The 20,665-nt window shown below is 36.6% G+C and overlaps 1 protein-coding gene and 1 non-coding gene across 3 annotated transcripts in view; one reads left to right on the forward strand and one right to left on the reverse strand.

Annotated features, from left to right (window-relative positions):
* The window catches only part of SCP2 (sterol carrier protein 2), a 98,149-nt gene that overhangs the window by 16,195 nt on the left and 61,289 nt on the right, over positions 1-20,665 (forward strand). For both annotated transcript variants that reach the window (XM_027623157.2, XM_027623164.1), the window contains exons 6-7: positions 7,509-7,635; positions 18,096-18,159. In XM_027623157.2, the coding sequence (XP_027478958.2) occupies positions 7,509-7,635; positions 18,096-18,159 (191 nt within the window). The remainder of the gene's footprint in view (positions 1-7,508; positions 7,636-18,095; positions 18,160-20,665) is intronic.
* LOC113917542 lies at positions 12,588-12,719 on the reverse strand. Its single transcript, XR_003518268.1, has one exon. It is a non-coding gene; the product is annotated as a small nucleolar RNA SNORA63 (small nucleolar RNA).

Consider the following 20,665-nt stretch of genomic DNA (forward strand, 5'->3'; position numbering starts at 1 on the left):
AAAATTGGCAGGAAGTTAAGATAAATGGAGGATAGTGTGATAAGATATAATTATGTTTAATTGAATTAATGGAGAAGAAGTGGTGAGAGAGAAAATAAGGCATGGACATTTTGTCTTCTCTAAAAACCGGCCTTGAGTTTCACTGATCTTTTCTGTTTGCTTTTTACTCTCATTTATTTCCAACCTGATCTTTGTTATTTTCTTCTCTCTACTAACTTTGGGCCTAGTTTGTGTGTCTTTTTCTTGTTCCTTAAGGTGTAAAGTTAAATGTTTTGTTTGTTTTTGTGTGGTTTTTATTGAGATCTTGTTTCTCAGTGTAGGAGTTTATCATTATGAACTTCCCCCTTAGAACTGCTTTTGCTGCATCCTGTAAATTTTGGTATGTTGTATTTCCATTTTTATTCATCTTAAGATTTTTTTGATTTTTTATTTCTTTGACCCAGTGGTTGTTCAGTAGCGTGTTGTTTAATTTCCACATATTTGTGAATTTTCTAGCTTTCTTCTTGTAATTGATTTCTAGTTTTATACTATGGTTGGAAAAGATGCTTGATGATTTCAGTCTTCTTAAATTTATTAAGACTTGTTTTGTGACCTACCACATCATTTATTCTGTTCCATGTGTACCACAGAAGAATGTATATTCTATTACTTTTGGATGGAATGTTCTGTATATATCTGTTAAGTCCATCTGGTCCAATGTTTCCTTATTGATTTTCTGTCTGAATAATCTATCTATTGATGAAAGTAGGGTATTAAACTTCTCTATACTATTATTGCATTGCTGTCTGTTTCTCCCGTTAGGTCTGTTGACATTTGGTTTATATGTTTAGGTGCTCCTGTGTTAGGTGCATTAATAATTACAGATGTTATGTCATCTTGTTGGATGTGGATGGCTGGTTTTGAGGTTTTATTTTATTTTTTTAATTTTTATTTTTTTAAGGGTTTCTTTTTTTTAAATATTTTATTTATTTATTTGACAGAGAGAGACACAGCGAGATAGGGAACATAAGCAGGGGGAGTGGGAGAGGGAGAAGTAGGCTTCCCGCAGAGCAGGGAGCCCGATGCGGGGCTCCATCCCAGGACCCTGGGATCATGACCTGAGCTGAAGGCAGACGCTTAATGACTGAGCCACCCACGCGCCCTTGGTTTTGAGGTTTTAAACCTGAGTTAAAATAATAAGACCAAACATAGTTATACTTTAATATGTATAGCAACATGTGAATGTAGAGAAGAGCCAAAATAATGAAGTGTTTTTCTTTAGAATGAATATTTGAATCTTAGGTGTAACAAATAGAAGTGGGTTTTAGTTTATCCTATATAATGACCTTTGTCTCTTATTATAGTCTTTGTCTTAGAATCTGTTTTATCTGATATAACTATAGCAACTTTAGCTTTTTTTTTGGTTTTCGTCTGCATAGAATGTCTTTTTCCATCCCTTTACTTTAATCTGTGTGTCTTTACATCTGAAAGTGAGTCTCTTATAGGCAGCATATGGATGGGTCTTGTTTTTTTACCCATTCAGCCACTCCGTCTCTTGATTGGAGAATTTAGTTCATTTACATTTAAAGTAATTATTGATAGGTATGGACTTATTGCCATTTTGTTAATTGTTTTCTGGCTGTTTTATAGAGCATAGGCATTATTTGAAGAGATAATGGCTACTAATTTTCTTGAACTGGCAAAGGACACTATCTGCAGATTAAAAAATCCCAGTGAATCCAAATTAGGATAAATAAAAAGAAACCCCACAATGAAACTGCAAAACAAAACAAACAAAACAAAACAAAAGCAAAGGGAATAGTGGGGTATTAGTATTGTCTTTTTTTTTTTTTTAAGATTTATTTATTTGAGAGAGGGAGAAAGAGCATGAGGAGGGGCAGAGGGAGGGTGAGAGAGAATCCCAAGCAGATTCCACACTGAGCATGGAGCCTGATGCGGGGCTAGATCTCACAATCTTGAGATCATGACCTGAGCTGAAACCAAGAGACAGATGCTCAACCAACTTTGCCACCCAGGTGCCCCAAGTGTTGTCTTTATATGAAGAATATTACTAGAACAGAAGGTTATAGATATTTGTTTTGTATATGTATGGATATTGAGTTTTGGGCTTATGTCACCTTTAGAATAGTCTTACATTCTGTTTGTAAAAACACAATTTTAAGAACTTTTTTTTTTTTTAAGTAAGTTCTAGGCCCAACATGGAGCTTGAACTCACGACTCCAAGATCGAGAGTCACATGCCCCACTGAATGAGCCAGCCAGGCGCCCCAGTTTTTAAAACTTTTCAAAGCAGTTTTAAAGCAATTGCAAGCAACTTTTAAAGCAATTTTTGACAATTTAGTAATTGAAGGCCTTTGAGTTTGATTATCAACATGATTTTAAAGATTTCTATTTTAGTTTAATCCTATTGTCTTCATTTTAAAAGTAATCTCATTTTAGTAATAATCATTTAGTAATGGTTCCTACTTTTTAGTTTTGTTTCTCTAGTGGCAAGTAGGCAATTTCTAATATATATGTACTTTTTTCAAGGGGAATTGCTTCTTAAATTATATACTTGATGACTGTTTAAAATATGAATATGTAGGAATTGATCTCTGGTAAATACAGATTTTTCTATAGAAGGCACTATGATATAAAACTAGAAATTTTGTGTGTGTGTGCTTTTAAAAAGATTTATTTATTTATTTTAGAGGGGGGCAGGGACAAAGGGAGAGGGAGAGAGAATCTCAAGCAGACTCTATACTGAGCCAGGAGCCTGATGTGGGGCTTGATCCCATGACCCTGAGATCATGACCTGTGTTGAAACCAAGAGTCGGTTGCTCAGCTGACTGTACCACCCAGGCGCCCTTTTTTTTGTTTGTTTGTTTGATTCATTTAAGTAATCACTATACCCAACATGGGGCTCGAACTCATGACCTCAAGATCAAGAGTCCCATGCTCTTCTGACTGAGCCAGCCAGCCTCCCCTAAAACTAGAATCATTGTTAGAAAATGAGTTGAAGATCACTTTTAGCCTCTTCATCTAAGATTATACTATCATTTAACTTATGAGATCAATCTGATTCAGTTCTCTCTGTTCAAACATTAAGGGACCTCTACATCAAATAAATTAAATACATGTAATAATATCTCTTAGTAATCGTGGGAGTGTCTGACACATAATAGGCATTCAAATCAACAAGAGCTATTTCCCTTTTTCCCTTAGAGAACTTTTTAAGAAAGTGGGAAATGTTAGGTTGAATCTTAAAGACAATAAGAGATAATAATTACATGAAATTATTATATAAGTAAGGATAATTATAACAATAAAATAAAGATAATTAAAGATAGGGAAAGGTGAGATCTTTCTAGGTATGGGAGAAAACATCATGAGCCAAGTCATAGATATTGGAATGAACATAATATAATATGTTCAGGGACACCTGGCTGGTTTCGTTGGTAGAGCATGCGACTCTTGATCTCAGGGTTGTGAATTCAATGCCCCATATTTGGCACGGAGCCTACTTAAAAAAAAAAAAGGATAATATGTTCAAGGGATAGTTTGAAAAACGGGATTGGAGGGTGGCAACTGGAGAAGAATACAAAATAAGATTATTAGGTGAGTCCCTAATGGGAGTACCTAACATTTATGACACATGAAAAATAGATTTTTTTAAGTAGTGAATGATAAATACCTTGATAACTTTTATTTGAAAATTATTAAAAACCACATCTAGGCCTGGAGTTTTCTTTATGGGAAGGAAGATTTTTAACTTTTTAAGTTCAGTAGTTCAGTTTCTTCAGTAAATATATTACTATTTAGGTTATTATTTTTTTTAAGTGAGCTTTGATAGTACCCATTGAGGAATTTGTCCATTTCATTTAAATTCTTGAATTTATTGACAAAAGGTTGATCGTATTATTCCCATAGTATACCTTTAAGGTAGGATCTTTGGTCTTCCTTTGATATTGTTAATCTTCGTCTTCTCCCTTTTTCCCATGATCAGTAAAATAAAAGGTGTTTACCAACTTTATTAATCTTGTCAGAGTACCAGCTTTTATTTTCATTGATTTTTCTCTTTTCTATTGCTAATTTCTATTCATTCTATTTCATTCTGTTCATTTTTTAGTTAGATCTCCTGTGATCCTGAATATTTCCTTTTTCTTACATTGGGTTTAATTTGCTCTTTATTTTTATAGTCTATTAAGTTGGAAGCTTAGGTCATTGCTTTTAAATCTGTCCTTTTTTCAAATGTAGGTATTTGATGCTGTAGATTCTTTTAAAACACTGCTTGAGCAGGGGCACCTGGGTGGTGCAGTCAGTTAAGCTCCCAACTCTTTGTTTTCAGCTCAAATCATGATCTCAGGATTGTGGGATTGAGCCCTGCTTCAGGGTCCGCACTCAGTGCAGAGTCTGCTTAAGATTTTCTCTCCCTCTTCCTCTGCCCCTCCCCACACCGTGCTCTCTCTCTCTCTCTAAAATACATAAAATAAATATTAAAAAAAAAAACAAAAACACTCTTAAGTAGCATGCCACAAATTTTCTTATGTCAAGCTTTTATTTTCATTTATTTCAAATTATTTTAAAATTTCCAAAAAAAAGGGATGCCTGGGTGGTTAAGCATCTGCCTTCGTCTCAGGTCATAAACCTGGGTTCCTGGGAATGAGCCCTGTGTCAGGCTCCCTGCTCAGTGGGAAGCCTGCTTCTCCTTCTCCCTCTGCCCCTCCCCACTGCTTGTGCTTTCTCTCTCTCTCTCAGATAAATAAATAAAATCTTAAAAAAAATTTTTAAAAAAAGAAAGAAAGAGATAAACCAGGAAATAGACTCAACTATAGAGTACAAACTGATGGTTACCAGAGGGACGCTGAGTGGGGAGGATGGGTTTAATGGGTGATGGATATTAAGGAGGGCACTTGTGATGAGCACTGGGTGTTGTATGCAAGTGATGAATCACTAAATTCTACACCTGAAACTAATATTATACTGTATGTTAACTAACTGGAATCTAAATAAAAACTTGAAAAAAAAATTCCATTGTGATTTTTCTCTCACCCATGTGTTAGAAGTGTGTTGCTTAATTTTTCAAGTGTTTGGGCATTTTCAGGTATCTTTCTGTTATTTGTTTCCATTTTAAATCTCTGTGGTCAGAGAATATACTTTGAATGATGTGAATACTTTTTAATTTACTGAGACTTACTTTTTGGCTCAGGATATGGTCTGTTTTGATAAATAGTCTCTGTGCACTTGAATATGTACTCTGATGTTATTGGGTAGAGTGTTCTATAAATGCTAAATCACACTGATTCTTAATATTGATCAAGTCTTCTATATCCTCATTGATATTTCTGTCTACTTGTTCTATCAGTTATTGAGAGGGGGTATTAAGATCCACTAAATCTGTGGGTTTGTCTATTTCTTTCACTTCTATCAGTTTTTGTTTCATGTATTTTGAAGCTCTGATATTAGGCATAGTAACATTTAGGATTGTTAGGTACTTGCTAAATTGACCCTTTAATCATTGTGGGATAACCTTCTTCTGTCCCTTGTAGTGTTCCTTGATCTTAGATCTATTTTGTCTGTTATTAACATAGGCATTTGCCTATTTCTGTCTTTATGTTTGAATTAGGTTTTTTTTTAAATTGAGGTATAATTGACATACACAATTATATTAGCTTCAGGTATACAACATAATGATTCAATGTTTGCATATATTGTGAAATGATCATCACAATAAATCTGGTTATTGTTTGTCTCCAATTATAGTTATAGATTTTTTTTGAGAGGCAAATGAGCATTTATTTGGGATTAAAGAATTGCAATGTGGGGAGGAAAAATTCAAGTAAATACCCAAATAGGATTCCCACTTGTCGGGTGAAAGCAACAGGTTTTTAGAGGAAGAGGTAGGGAGCAATTACCTGAGTTGAATAAAAGGGGAAAAAAGGTTTTCTATTTATGTTTACAAGCCAAACTACTCTGGGTTATACATTAACTGTTGACTTTTTCCCCAGAAAGTCCGTAACAATCAGTCTTGTAATCAGGGTGTCTGTTCTCCTGGTGACTTCTCAAACAATTGCTTAACGTAATTCCCATTTTGTCCAGAAGGTTTCAGCCAGTTCAAACAAAAGCAAGTAAGGCAGTTTCTCTACAATGTCTGCTCCGACTCTGTTTTAAAGTGGCTCCAGTCCTGTCAGTTTTCCACAAGATCATGAGGCAGGTAGACTTGTTTTCTTATGATGAGAACTTTTAAGAACTTTTTTTAAGATTTACAGTCTTAGCAGTTTTTGAATATGCAATGCAGTATTATTGACTATAGTCACCATGTTGTACATTATATCTCCATAACTTTTTAAAAGATTTTAATTTTAAGTAACCTCTATACCCAATGTAGGGCCTGAACTCACAACCCTGAGATCAAGAGTTGCATGCTCTACTGACTGAGCCAGCCAGGCACCGCCCCTATGACTTTTTTATAACTGAAAGTTGTACCTTTTGACTACCTTCAGCTATTTTGCCTACCTTCTGCCCCCTGCCTCTGACAACTACCAATCCATTCTCTGTATCTATGAGCTTAATTAATTTTTAAAAATTAATTTTTAAAGATTTATTTATTTGAAAGAGAGAAAGCATGCATGCATGTGCGAGTGGTTGGGGAGGGGCAGAGGCAGAGAGACAGAATCTCAAGCAGACTCCCTGCTGAGTGTGGAGCCTAACACAGGGCCCGATCTCATGATCTTGACCCGAGCTGAAATCAAGAGTCAAATGCTTAACCCCCTGAGCCACCCAGGCACCCCTTATTTATTTTTTTAGATTCCATGTATAAGTGATATCATATGGTATTTGTCACTCTCTAACCTATTGCACTTAGCATAATGTCTCAAGTTCCATCCATGTTATCATAAATGGCAAGATTTCATTCCTCTTCGAATTTTTTTAAAGTTATCTCTACACCCAATATGGGGCTTGAATTCACAACGCTGAGATCACAGGTCGCATGCTCTACTGACTGAGCCAGCCAGGTGCCCAAGAGTTCATTCTTTTTCTTTTTATCCCCAGCACCTTGAGTAGTTATGGGTACCTACTGGATTCTTTATTTATTTTTATTTTATTATTATTTTTTAAAGATTTTATTTATTTATTTATTTATTTGAGAGAGAGAGAGAGCAAGAGGGAGAGGGAGAGAGAATCCAAAGCAGACTCCATGCTGAGTGCAGAGCCCCATGCTGGCTCGATCCCCCACTGTGAGATTATGACCTGAGCTGAAACCAAGAGTTGGGTGCTTAACCGACTGAGCTATCTAGGCGCACACCCTACTGGATTCTCTATAAATATTTCCTGAAAAATTAATACTTCACTTGATTATTTTTCCTTTCCGTGTTTCCTTGCAAAGCATTTCCTGACTGATTTTATTCACATTGCTTATTTTTGCTTTACTATGTGCTTAGAATATGCATATGTCTTAGTAACACTGTAATAGTTGAAAGAGACCCTTATCATATCAAGTACTGATTGATTTTTTTTCCTCTCTCTTAGTCTTCACAAAGGACCAACCCAATTGATAAACATCTTGAGGTCCTGATCAATAAATATGGATTGTCTGCCAAACCAGTTACTCCTCAGATGTTTGCATGTGCTGGAAAAGAGCACATGGAAAAATACGGTATGTTAAAAAAATTTTAAGGCCTGTTGGTAGTTGTATGCATGTGATGAGAAACAACAAGAATTTATTCAGGATCTGTGGACAATGCCAGGATATATAAAATATAAAATGGTTTTTGAATTAAATTGAAGAAATAGTCCACAAAGGATTTAGTTGTAGAGAAAGTATTATATATAAGAAATCATATGGGAAGTACCTAGAATGATCCATGCCAAGAAATTGAAATAGGAAAAATAACATAAATCTTGTCCCCTTTAATCGTGAATTATAAATTGAGGTTTATAAGTTCTGAATATGATGACAAAGTATGCTGTTGGTAATATGTTTATATAGCCAAATTTAATTCTTAGTACTTGAATTCACCAAGAATCCATCATCTGTCATTCCATAATGTTTTATTAAATTTAAATTTCATAGTTGATTTGTATTTTATAGGTTAACATTCTAATTTTTTGACTGATGATCAATGATTGGCTTGCCTTAGACAGTTAGTTAAAGCATGAGATAGTGCAGATGGGATTTTTTTTTTTAATTGTGTGACCCTGTACCAGTGCCTTGCTGTGTACTACTGGATAAGAAAGGAAATGATTATACTCAAAAGTTCAACATTCCTCTTCTCTCTAGGAAAAATATCCCAGGTTGTTTGATAGATCAAATCATTAGAAAGGAAAAAAATCTTCAAAGAAGAATGGTGGAAGGAACATTGCCAGTTTTTGACCAGGAGAATTTTCTTTCCTATAGCTGTTTCCTACATTTTTAAACTCAGTCCATTCCAGTCTGGCTTCCCTCCTTTCTCAAGGCTACCATTGAACACCATGTTGCCATATCCTAATCCTAATTTAACAGACCTCAGCGCCATTAATCCCTTTGACCACTTCCTTCTTGAAACATACTCTTCTCTTGGCTTTCATGACACCTCATTCTCCTGGTTTTTCTTACCTCTTTGGCTATTCCTTGTCCATTTCCTTTTCAATTAAAATATTATTTGAGCTCTCAATATATTCTAGGCACTGTTCTAGGCATTGGAATATAGCAGTATATCAGTTTGCTATTGCTTTGTAATAAACTATGCCAAAACTCAGTGATTTAAAAAAATAATTATTTATTATTATAGTTAACTAGTTAGTAGATTGGGAATCAGCTCATCTAAGCTGAGCTCAGACCTTATTTGGGTTAATCATATGACTGTAAGTTGGTTGGAAGCTCTGTTCCACTCTTATTTGTTAGGGTCATATGTCTCTCCTCCTCCTGGGACCAGAGAGCCGGCCCTGACATGTTCTTTTCATGGTGACAGCAGAAGGACAAGAGAGTAATTTGCAACATGTAAAGCCTTTTGAGACTTAGGCTGTTGACCAAAGCAAGTTACATGGCAAACTTGGAATCAAGTGATAAGGAAATATATTTCATTTCTTTTGTGATAGGAAACTACAAAGACAGACCTAAAAGGACATTTAAGAGGGAAAAATAATTAAGTATGTTAGTGCATTCATTCACAAGCTATCAATAAGCAGATGAGATGTGACATTTTTGCTTGAATTTCTAGTTTGGGACATACAATATGAAAAAAAATGAAGATAATTTCAGGTAATTATTAGTCCTGTGAGGAAAAAAAAACAAAGTAATATACTTATGGGAAGAGGGGGATAAGAAAGGAAATGATTATACTCAAAAGTTCAACATTCCTCGTCTCTCTAGGAAAAATATCCCAGGTTGGATATTTTACTCCCTCTTTACTCCCATATCCAGTTGGCTGGCATCTTGGATCTCTGCTTGTATCTTTAATAGGCATCTCAAATTTAACATGTTCATTTTTTTTTTTTGTCAGAGAGAGCACAAGCAGGGGGTGGGGCAGGCAGAAGGAGAAGCAGGCTCCCTGCTGAGCAAGGAGCCTGATGCCAGGGCTGGATCCCAGGACCCTGGGATCATGACCTGAGCTGAAGGCAGACGCTTAACTGACAGAGCCATTCAGGCATCCCAAATTTAACATATTCAGATGTAGACTCTTAATTCTGTTCTCCCATAATTTTAAACTTGTTCCTTTTCTAGTTTTCTTGTCACAGTAAGTGGCACTTCCATCCATTCAGATGTTCAGAGCAGAAACATGAATCATCTTTGACACTTCTCCCTCCTTTCCCCCTATTCCAGTCCCTCATTATGTCCTGTCAATTCTACCTGCAGACTTCCAGTGTTTCTTCCTTCCAGTTCCTTTCACTACCACAGCTCTTATCCTAGATTTTTCAATCTGTGGGTTGTGACCTGCTAGGAAATGATGGAATCAAGTTAGTGGGTTGAACCCAGCATTTTTTTAAAGTCAAAAAATTTTCAGTGTTGGGTATTAAAATTCAATACAGAAAAGTACACGAAACATAAATATACAGCTTAGTGAATTCTCACAGAGCTCCTCACTGTGACCAAAAACACCTACGAGGTAAAAAATAGAATGTTAATACCCAAGAATCCTCTCTGTAGATTATTCTTATCTTAAGAATTTTGTGGGTCTCTTGTGAATCTTCTTGGGTCACTCCATTAGACAAAAAGCTACACCCACAAATCCCTTTGAGATAAGCTCTCTCCTTCCTTGGGTCCTTTCTGAGATGGCTGAGGGACAACATTCTTAAGCTTCCTTGTAGTTCTTATCAATCATGAGAGGATTTGTGAGGCACAGCCCTTTTCTCTTTAGAGGGCTTTTTTTCTGTTCGAACTATATTCTGAGGCATCTCTTTTGATCTGAGATCTTTTATTTTTTTTAAAAGATTTTATTTATTCATTTGACAGAGAGAGACACAGCAAGGAGGGAACACAAGCACGGGAAGTGGGAGAGGGAGAAGCAGGCTTCCCGCTGAGCAGGGAGCCTGATGCGGGGCTTGATCCCAGGACCCTGAGATCATGACCTGAGCCGAAGGCAGACGCTTAACGATTGAGCCACCCAGGCGCCCCTGATCTGAGATCTTTAACAAAAGATTTGTCACACCCTGGGCCTCATCTTTGGACCATTTTTTCCTGGCAGTGCCCTGGATTTGATCTTTGCTCAAAGGCCATTTCTTAATTTTAGCATCTCTTCCCATTTTGAGAAGCTTGAATTTTCAAAATCATCAAGTCCTGAATTCTTTTTGTTTAATAGCCCTTTCCTCTATATAGCAATATAGATTTTTACTATAAAAAGCAAGAAGAAACCATGTGGCACCTTCAATATTTTCCTTATTATCTAATTTTCACATAACTGCAGATAATAGTGTTATTATAATTTCTGCTCCTTTTGTAGCAAGGATCTCCTTTCCTCTAGCCTTCAGTAAGGTTTTATCATTTTGCAAACCCTCACCAACAGCATCCTCAAAGGATCTGGAGGCTTCTAGTAATAGTTTCTTTAAGGCACTTTAGGCTTTCACTAGCAGTTTCCTTATAACCACCTCCTGTTCCCCAAACCATCCACATATTTTACATTTTTTGTTTAGTGTAACCCCAATTCCAGTATATTAGTCTGCTCAGGCTGCTATAACAAAGTATCATAGACTGGGTGGCTCAAACAACAAAAAATTTATTTCTCAGAGTTCTAGAGGCTGGGAGGTCCAAGATCAAGGTGCAAGATAGCTTTTATTCTGAGGTCTTTTCCTTTGGCTTGTAGCTGGCTGCCCTCCATTCATGTGTACTCAGATTCATGTGTACTTCTTTTGTGCAGGTGCAGAGAGAGAGAGAAAGAGAATGAGAGAGACAGAGTGAGAGAAGGAAACATCTTTCTCTTCCCCTTCTTAAAAGTATTATTGTAAGGGCACTAACTCATCATGAAGACCTCACCCTCATGACCTCGTCTACCCTAATTACTTCCCAGTAGTCCTGTTTCCAAATACCATCACATTGAGGGTTAGGGCTTCAACATACGAATTTTGTCAGGGACACAGTCTGTAGCATTTAGGTACCAAAATGTGTATTCATTATTTGTTATTGTATAATAATGAGACTGTGTATTTTAAAAAATAATTTCTTATTGTTTTCATTCTGGTTGTATTGTCTCCTGGGTTTAAGCACACTGGCCTTTTTGTCCGTGTCTTCAGTAAGCCCAACTGTTTTCTGCCTTAGAATCTCATATTCCCTTCCCTTTGGCTACAGCGCTCTTTACTCCATTCTTTCAAGGTCAGCTGTTCTCATCCTTTTTTTTTTTAAGATGGGACTTGAACTCACAACCCTGAGATCAAGACCAGAGCTGAGATCAAGAGTCAGATGCTTAACTGACTGAGCCACCCAGGCACGCCCATCCTTTAGGTCTTAAAAAAAAAAAAAAAAAAGGGTGCCTGGGTGGCTCAGTTGGTTGAGCGACTGCGTTCGGCTCAGGTCATAATCGTGGAGTCCCGGAATCGAGTCCCGCATTGGGCTCCCTGCTTGGCGGGGAGTCTCCTTCTCCCTCTGACCCTCTTCCCTCTTGTGCTCTCTGTCTCTCATTCTCTCTCTCAAATAAATAAATAAAATCTTAAAAAAAAACTTGTCTCATATATCCAACACTTTGCAAAACTATCTCCACTTGGATGTCAAAGAGGCATCTCAAATTTAATAGGTCTAAAACTGAAGCCCTAATTCTTTCCCTTTATTCCCCCTTTTCCCTCTGTTCTTTCTGAAGTTTTCCCCATTCAATAAATGGTAACTCCATCTTTCTAGGACCTTTGGCCAAAAACCTTGAAGCTGTTCTTGATTCTACTTGAACTTGACATTCACTGTATTGGCAAATGCTTTCACTCATTTTTCAATATCCATTTCTTACCCTTTCTACCACTTACACTATAGTGCAAGCCACCATCATTTCTCACTTGAATTGTAGGAGTCCTAACTTTTTCTGCTTTTGCTTATGTATCTCTACAGGCAAATCTTCACGTTATAGCCAGAGCAGTGTTTTGTTTGTTTGTTTTGTTTTTTGTTTTTTAATTCGAGAATCACCAGTCAAATCAATATTTAATTTTATTGATATGTATGAGACCAAGCATCCCTGGCTGCTACAGGAGTATAGCAGACAGATATAGTTAAGAAACAACTTTATTTTGAGCAGGGGGAAGGACAGCGCAGTATGTAACAGCTATATTAGAGTCTAAATCCTGCTTCAGAGCAGTGTGTTTAACATATAAGCCAGATCATTTCACTCCTCTGCTCAAAACTCTCCATGTGTTCTCATCACGTTCAGATTGAAACTTAGAAGTCTTACTATAGCCTGCAAACTTCTACACAATCTGATCCCCCACCCTCCTTAGCTTTCTGACCTCATCTCTTACCATTTTTTTTCTTTCACCACATTATCCTTTCTGTTTTTGGAAAACAGTAAGCACATTCCTACTTCAGGCAGGGCCTTGCTGTTTCCACTTCTGGAATGGTGTACCCTAAGATCTCATCAGTGCTAGCTCCCTTATTTCAATCAGGTTTTCCTTAAGTATTGTCATCTGCTTCTTTCATCACCCTCTTTCCCAGAACTCCCTATCCTCTGTCTGCAGCTTTACTGTTTTACGTAACACTTATAAAAATCTGGCATATGTATTTTTTCTTATTGACTGTCTCTTCCAGCCAGAATCTAAGTTCCATAAGGCCACTGATTTTTGTTTTATTCCCTGTTCATTGACTGTTATTGAGAGCAGTGCCTGGCACAAAACAGGTATTCTGTAATTAATTAATCTTCAAAGAAAGGCTGTCTTTGACCATTCAAATTGAAGTAGGTCTCTCCTGTTATTCTTGTTCATAGATAGCCCCCTATTGCTTTCCTTCATAGCATCTAGCACTGTTTATTTTCATATATATTTTGTGTGTGGTTTTATTTGCTTAATTTTTGTCTTCCTCATTATTCTGTAAACTCCATGAAAGCAGGATCCCTGTCTGTTTTATTTACTTTCAATATACCCAGCTTAGTACAGTGCTTGGCATGTAATCTAGACAGAAGAAAATTGTTTTGTTTGTTTTTTCCTTTCTCTTCTACAGTCCCTAGCATATGTAAATACTCAATAAATATTTGTTGAATGAATTCCCATGCCTATATTGTCTTCCTCAATTCTCATAACAATCCATTATGGGGGATGTTATTATCCCATTAAGTAAGATTCTGACTGCTGGCTTCAGGATCTTTTATATATATGTATCATTTTGTTGTGTTCAGAAAGTATTCGTCAGTTGTTTTCTTGAGTTTTTTTTTTTATCTTTCAGGAATGGGAAATTGTATTTTGTTAAAGGCTTTTTCCAGCATCTGTTGAATTAATTGCATTATGTCCCTCATTTAGATCTATTATTAGAATATTTTATTAACGGATTGCTGATATTAAACCAACTTTGCATATCTGGAATGAATGCCACTTGGTCATGATGTATTGATTTTTTTTTTTTTTTTAGTGGGGGGTTAGATTCTGTCACTATTTTATTTAGTACTTTAAATCAATATTCATAAGTGATATTGATGTATAATTTTCTTTTTTTCCTGTCTTTTTTCCTTATCTTTTTCCTTTTCTTTTTTCCTTGTTTTAATACCAAGTTGTATTAATTTTATACTTGCTTTATAAAAAGAAATAGGAAGACTTTCTTTACTTTTAATTCTCTGATACAATTTGTGGGGTATTGGGACTACCTGATCTTTGTAGGTTTGGTAGAATTCCCTGTGAAAACATCTCGGCCTGTTTTTCTTTCTCTTTTTTTCTTTTTGGTAGTTGCTTGGTAATTTATATATTTCTTTATGTTTAAACATCTTATCTTTAGTGAGGTCGTTTTGGGCAGTCTATATATCTCTAGGAAATTATCCATTTCATTTAGATTTCCAAATCTTTGTATAGAAGTCTGAAAAGTAGTCTTTTACAACTTTAAAACTTGTTTCTATTTCAATGGTATTTCCCTCTTGTTATTTTTTTTAAAGATTTATTTATTTATTTGAGAGAGCAACAGAGTGCATGAGCATGAGCAGGGGGCGGGGCAGAGGAAGAGGGAGAGAATCTCAAGCAGACTCCCCACTGAGTGGTGAGCCTGTCTTGGGGCTCGATCCCAAGACTCTGAGATCACGACCTGAGCTGAAACCGAGTCAGATGCTCAACCAGCTGAGCCACCCAGGTGCCCCTCTCTTGTTATTTCTTATTTTTGTGTATTCCTGCTTTCCTTTTAAATTACTAGTAGTTTGTCTATTTGTTAAATTTTTCAAAATAACAGGATCTTGATTATGTCTGCTCTTTTTATTCTTTACCAAATTAATTTCTGCTTTTATCTTCTTTGTGCTTTCTTTTAGTTTACTTCAGTTGTTCTAGTTTTTGAATTGGAAATTTAATACATTTTCTTTCTTTTTAATGACAACTTTATTGAGATATAATTCACATGCCATAAAAGTCACTCTTTTAAAGTGTACAATTCAGTGATTTTTACTATATTCAGAGTTGTGCGACCATTGCCACTACCTAATTTCAGAACATTTTCATCACCCCAAAGGGAAACCCCATACCCATTAGCGGTCCTCTCCATTACCCTCTCCTCTCAGGCATTTGGCAACCACTGTCTGCTTTCTGTTTTTATGGATTTGCATATTCTGAACATTTCATTTAAACGGAATCATAATATGTCGCCTTTTGTGACTGGATTCTTTCACTTAGTATAGTGTTTTCACTGTTCATTCATGCAATCATAATATGTCGCCTTTTGTGACTGGATTCTTTCACTTAGTATAGTGTTTTCACTGTTCATTCATGCGTAGCATGTATTAGAACATTATTCCTCTTCATTGCTGAATAATATTACATTTTATCATTCTTTCTGTGTTCAGTGCTATGTATTTTCCTGTTTACTGCTTTAAACTTATCATATTGATTGTGATATGAGGTGTTTTCAGTATCATTTTTCACAGAAGTTTTATAATTTCCATTCTCATTTCCTTAAAAAAATTTTTTTTACCTAAGAGTTGTTTCATGGAAATATTTTTTAAATTTCTAGATGTACTTTTATCTTGTTTTATTTCATTTCATTTTATTTTACTTTATTTTATTTATTTATTTAGAGAGAGACAGCATGTGTGCACACATGTATGAGTGGTGGGGGTGGGGAGGGGCAGAGGGAGGTGGGGAGAGAGAATCTTAAGCAGGCTCCATGCCCAACTTGGAGCCCGATGTGAGGCTCAATATCAGAATGCTGAGATCATGACCTCAGCCAAAATCAAGTCAGATGCTTAACCAACTGAGCCAGCCAGGTGCCTCTTAATTTTTTGAATTTATTAATAATTTTTAGTTTTTTATTGCATTGTGATTTGGGGTGATTCCTGGTTCTATGGCTCCCTCTTACGTCAGTGTAGTAATGTCTTATATCTGTAGTGGAGTTTTTCTGAAAGATGGGTTGTGTGTCCTCTGATTTCTCTCTCTCTCTTTTTTGTCTTGCAGGACCCTAAAGATTTCCCCTTTTGCTTCTTTCCTCTTTCACTATCCAGCTACCAAAGGACACCTTTCCCTTTCTTTTTGCCGCCTTTTTTTCTCCCAGAGCTATGCTTTTCAAAGATTACCACCTTGAATCTGCTGTACTTTTCAAACCCTTTCTGCAGTCATGCTTTGATGTGTAGTAATGTTGTTCAGTATTTTCACATTTGTGGGGGAGTCTTTCTCTTCCCAGTCGTAGTTTTGTTTTTTAATTTTATTTTATTTTTAAGGATTTTATTTATTTATTTTTGAGAGAGAGAAAGAGTGAGCATGAGTGGGGGGAGGGGCAGAGGGAGAGGCAGACTCCCCATTGAGCAGGGAGCCTGATGCAAGACTCAGTCCCAGGACCCTGGGATCATGACCTGAGCCGAGGGTAGACACGTAACTGACTGAGCCACCCAGTTGTCCCCCTTTAATCCCCTTTTAGACATAACACATATGTAATAATAATAAAGGCTCTGAATGTCTTGCTATAAAGAAATGTGTTTAACTTTGTTTAACCCAGTATTATCTAAACTTATTTGACAGAAGAACCTTCATTTTTAAATTTTTATTTAATTTTTATTTTTTTAAAAGATTTTATTTATTTGTCAGAGAGAGAGAGAACACAAGCAGGGGGAGCTGCAGGCAGAAGGAGAAGCAGGCTCCCTGCTGAGCAGGGAGCCCCATATGGAACTTGAGCAGGGAGCCCCATACGGAGCTCGATCCCAGGACCCTGGGATCATGACCTGAGCTGAAGGCAGATGCCTAACCGACTGAGCCACCCAGGTGTCCCCCCTTGTTTTTTAGTAACATCAAAGTGCTCCCCCAAACAAAAGAAAAACCAAAACCCACACTATAGTATTTCCTTACCTTGTCCCAAAAGATGTCCTAAGAATTTCAGTTTTCTTGCTGATATACTGATACTGTGTTTCGTCTGATCTACCAGTCAAACCAATCAAAAAAAGATATAAATCTACTATGGCTTGTTCTTACTGAATCCATATTGGCTGCCTCCTGATCATCACTCTTATTGGTATGAGATCACTAATGTGGACTCTACTTTCTTCAAGATTTGCTGAATTATATGTATGTCATTTCTGCTCTGAAGATCATCCTCCTGACAGAGAAGATAAAGATGAAGCAGAAATGGGAACTCTTCATTTTCCTGTGCCATGCATTAACATAACATTATCAGCTCCTATCAGTGGACTTTACTCTGTCCTTGGCCTTTCTGGCTCTAAAGCAGGATTCAGAACATATCTTATGCTGCTTTGTCTTTTTAAAAGTAGTAAAAAAAGGGGGTGGGCGCTTGGGTGTCTCAGTTGGTTAAGCATCTGCCTTCGGCTCAGGTCATGAACCTGAGGTCTTGGGATGGAGCTCCGGGTTGGGCACCCTGCACAGCAGGGAGTCTGCTTTTCCCTCTCCCTCAGACCCTCCTCCCTGCTTGCAGTCTTGCTCTCTCTCTTGCTTGCGCTCTCTCTCTCAATTGAATAAATACAAAATCTTTAAAAAAAAAGTAGTAAAAATTTTTTTCATATTTTACTTTCTTAACGTATGCTTTTGTTTTCCTGACATTAATCTTTAAGCTTTCTGTTAAGGAATTTAAAAACATACATATTTCTTGTTATGCTGTAACTTTTCTGAAGACCCTTTTGCCTTATCATAAGGAAGGAGAAGGATCAGGTCCTGGAGGGTGTGAGTTGTAAAATTCACTTAGTCTAGGGGCATTGGGATGCTTTGGCAGACTCCTTGAAAAATTTCTGGCAGTGCTTTCCTCCCTTATATCCACTGTTAATCCCAGGCTATATTTTCTGTTTTTTGAAATTGGACTCTAGTTATACTAGGTAGAATTGGCCAGTTTGAACTGTCTTCATGTCATATGCTTATTAGTGGATTCAATTATACTCAAGTTTAATTAAAGAAGTATTTATGTGAGGGATCAGTGTTGAAGTTGTCAGTACTGATAATGTGTACCAGGGAAAAGGTAGAAATATTTGGCAGGACATTGAGTACCATTGCAACGTTTGTTAATAAGTAATAGGAAGGCATTGACCCACTAATAGATGTTTGGTTTCTCTACAGGAACAAAAGTTGAACAGTTTGCAAAAATTGGATGGAAAAATCATAAACATTCAGTTAATAACCCGTAAGTATTTCAGAAATATGAAATAGTGAAAATCTGGGTTATCCTGCTATGTAATATGTAACTTTACACTTGAAAGGTGAATGCAAGACCTCAAAGATATTAACTAGAATGTTTTATTGTCTTTCAGAAAAAGGCTTGTGCCCACATAAACTTTTGACTACAGTTTTAGTTTTGGGTCAGTTTGTATTTAGGATTCCATTTACGTTTACAAAAGAGTGTGAATGGTTGTTAAAGATGTAATTGGTCATACATTGCAACCGCAGTATTGAAATTTATTGTGATAATTTTAGTTGAAAATAACCAGTGACCATTTTAAACCATTCCTTAAAACTTTTCTTAAAGTGTTCATAAAATGCCTATTAGTAGCCATTTTAATTACTTTCTATTAAATTATTTGTATTACTTTAGTAATGTGTTTTAGTTATGTCAGTGTCATTAACTCTTATTCTGGTAGAATAATATGATTATTATATCCTAAATGATCTGAAGTAAAATTACATCCTGTGTATTACAGATCATTCATCTTTGAATCCCTCGTGCCTACTGCAATGCTGGGCTTATAGCATGTACTTAATGGTTGCTGAATAAAATTGGTTCACTGGCAATTGAATTAATCTCTACAAAAGCAATACCACTAGGCAAGAAGAGAGTAATAGCTAGCTTTCTTAAATGCCAACTGTGTGCCACTGTGCTAGGTATTTTTATGTACATTTTGATTTAATCCTCTCAAGGACCCTATAAGGTAGATATTTTTATTCTCATTTTATAGATAAGGAAAATGAGGTTTACAGAAACGAAGCAACTTGCACAGGATCATTCTAAGTAGTGGTAAAATAATATTTATATTTCCTCCTACTAGATTGTAAACTCCTTGAGGACCAGAGCCATTTCTTCCTGATCTTAATGCTTAGCAGAGATCTTGGAACATGATAGGTGCTCAGTAAATTGTTTCTGAACTATTAAACAAATTTTGTCATATTTACTAATGTAAAACCATGACAAGGAATATTTTATACCACAAATGGATCATTACCACATATTTCTAATATTTCATGCTACTGCTAGTTCTCCTGATTCTCCTAATTTTAAATTGATGTTTAAGTTTAGGGCATACTTAATTAACAAGTAATATCTAATCCTATGCCCCAGATCAAAGGATATTTTATGAAAGATGTAAGGGTATTGCAAAAGCTTTAGTGAATTTTCATTGCTTATATGATAAAATACAAATTCCTTCATATGAGATAAGATTGTTATAATTTGGCCCACTCTACTTTGCCAGTCTTACTTCCTGCCACTTTCTGGCTATTCCCAATCTCTAGCCTCATCAGACTACTTTTTTTCCCCCAAGTATAGTATATAATACTCACTTTTGTGTTTTTTCTCAGGCTGTTAGCTCTCCCTGGAATATCCTTTTGCCTTTCTTTTGTTTGGTGAATATCTACTTACCCATCAATCCCCAACCCAAATGTCATTTCTTCTCTTAATATCTTTTTTTTTTAAAGATTTATTTACTTATTAGAGAAAGAGAAAACAAGTACAGGAAGGGGTGGAAGGAGAGGGAGAAACTTTAGCAGACTCCTTGCTGAGCTCAGAGCCCAATGCAGGGCTTGATCCCATGACCCTGAGATCATGACCTGAGCTGAAACCAAGAGTTGGATGCTCAACTGACTGCCACCCAGGGGCCTCCTCTTAACACCTTCTTAAAGCTTCCTGGGCATAATTTTTTTTCCTCATGAGCTTCATTGCAGTATCTGTATACCTCTATTATAACACATCACACTATCATACTTAGTTATTTATAAGTCTTTCTTCTTTGATGATGATGGTCCTTGAGCAGAGATTCTGTTTCATCCTTGGATCTTTACTATCTTACATGGTATTGGAACATAGTATATGTTCAATAAAACTTTGCTGTTACCAAATAGTAGAGTTTGGATGAGTAGTCTTAAGTCCATAAAGATGGTCTAAAGCTGAATTCTTTGTCCTCAGAACTTGGAAAACCATTAAAAGTCCTTGTGATTTCCTTGGGGCGCCTGGGTGGCTCAGTTGTTAAGCGTCTGCCTTCAGCTCAGGTCATGATCCCAGGGTCCTGGGATCGAGCCCCACATCAGGCTCCCTGCTCTGCGGGAAGGCTCCCTCTCCCTCTCCCACTCCCCCTGCTTGTGTTCCCTCTTTCTCTGTCAAATAAATAAATAAAATATTAAAAAAAAATCCTTGTGATTTCTTGAATAGTAAGGAACTGTACCACCATATTGAGGAATTGACAGCATTGCAATTTCTTGGCTTTGAGGCTCCAAGGAGTAGTTTTTTTTTTTCTTTAAGGATTTTATTTATTTGAGAGCGAGAGAGTGAGAGAGAGAAAGCATGACAGGGGGAAGGGTCAGAGGGAGAAGCAGACTCCCTGCCAAGCCGGGACCCCAATGCAGGACTTGATCCTGGGACTCCGGGATCATGACCCGAGCCAAAGGCAGACGCTTAGTGGACTGAGCCACCCAGGTGCCCC

The sequence above is a fragment of the Zalophus californianus genome, chromosome 4 (assembly GCF_009762305.2).
Source record: "Zalophus californianus isolate mZalCal1 chromosome 4, mZalCal1.pri.v2, whole genome shotgun sequence".
Lineage (NCBI taxonomy): Eukaryota > Metazoa > Chordata > Mammalia > Carnivora > Otariidae > Zalophus > Zalophus californianus.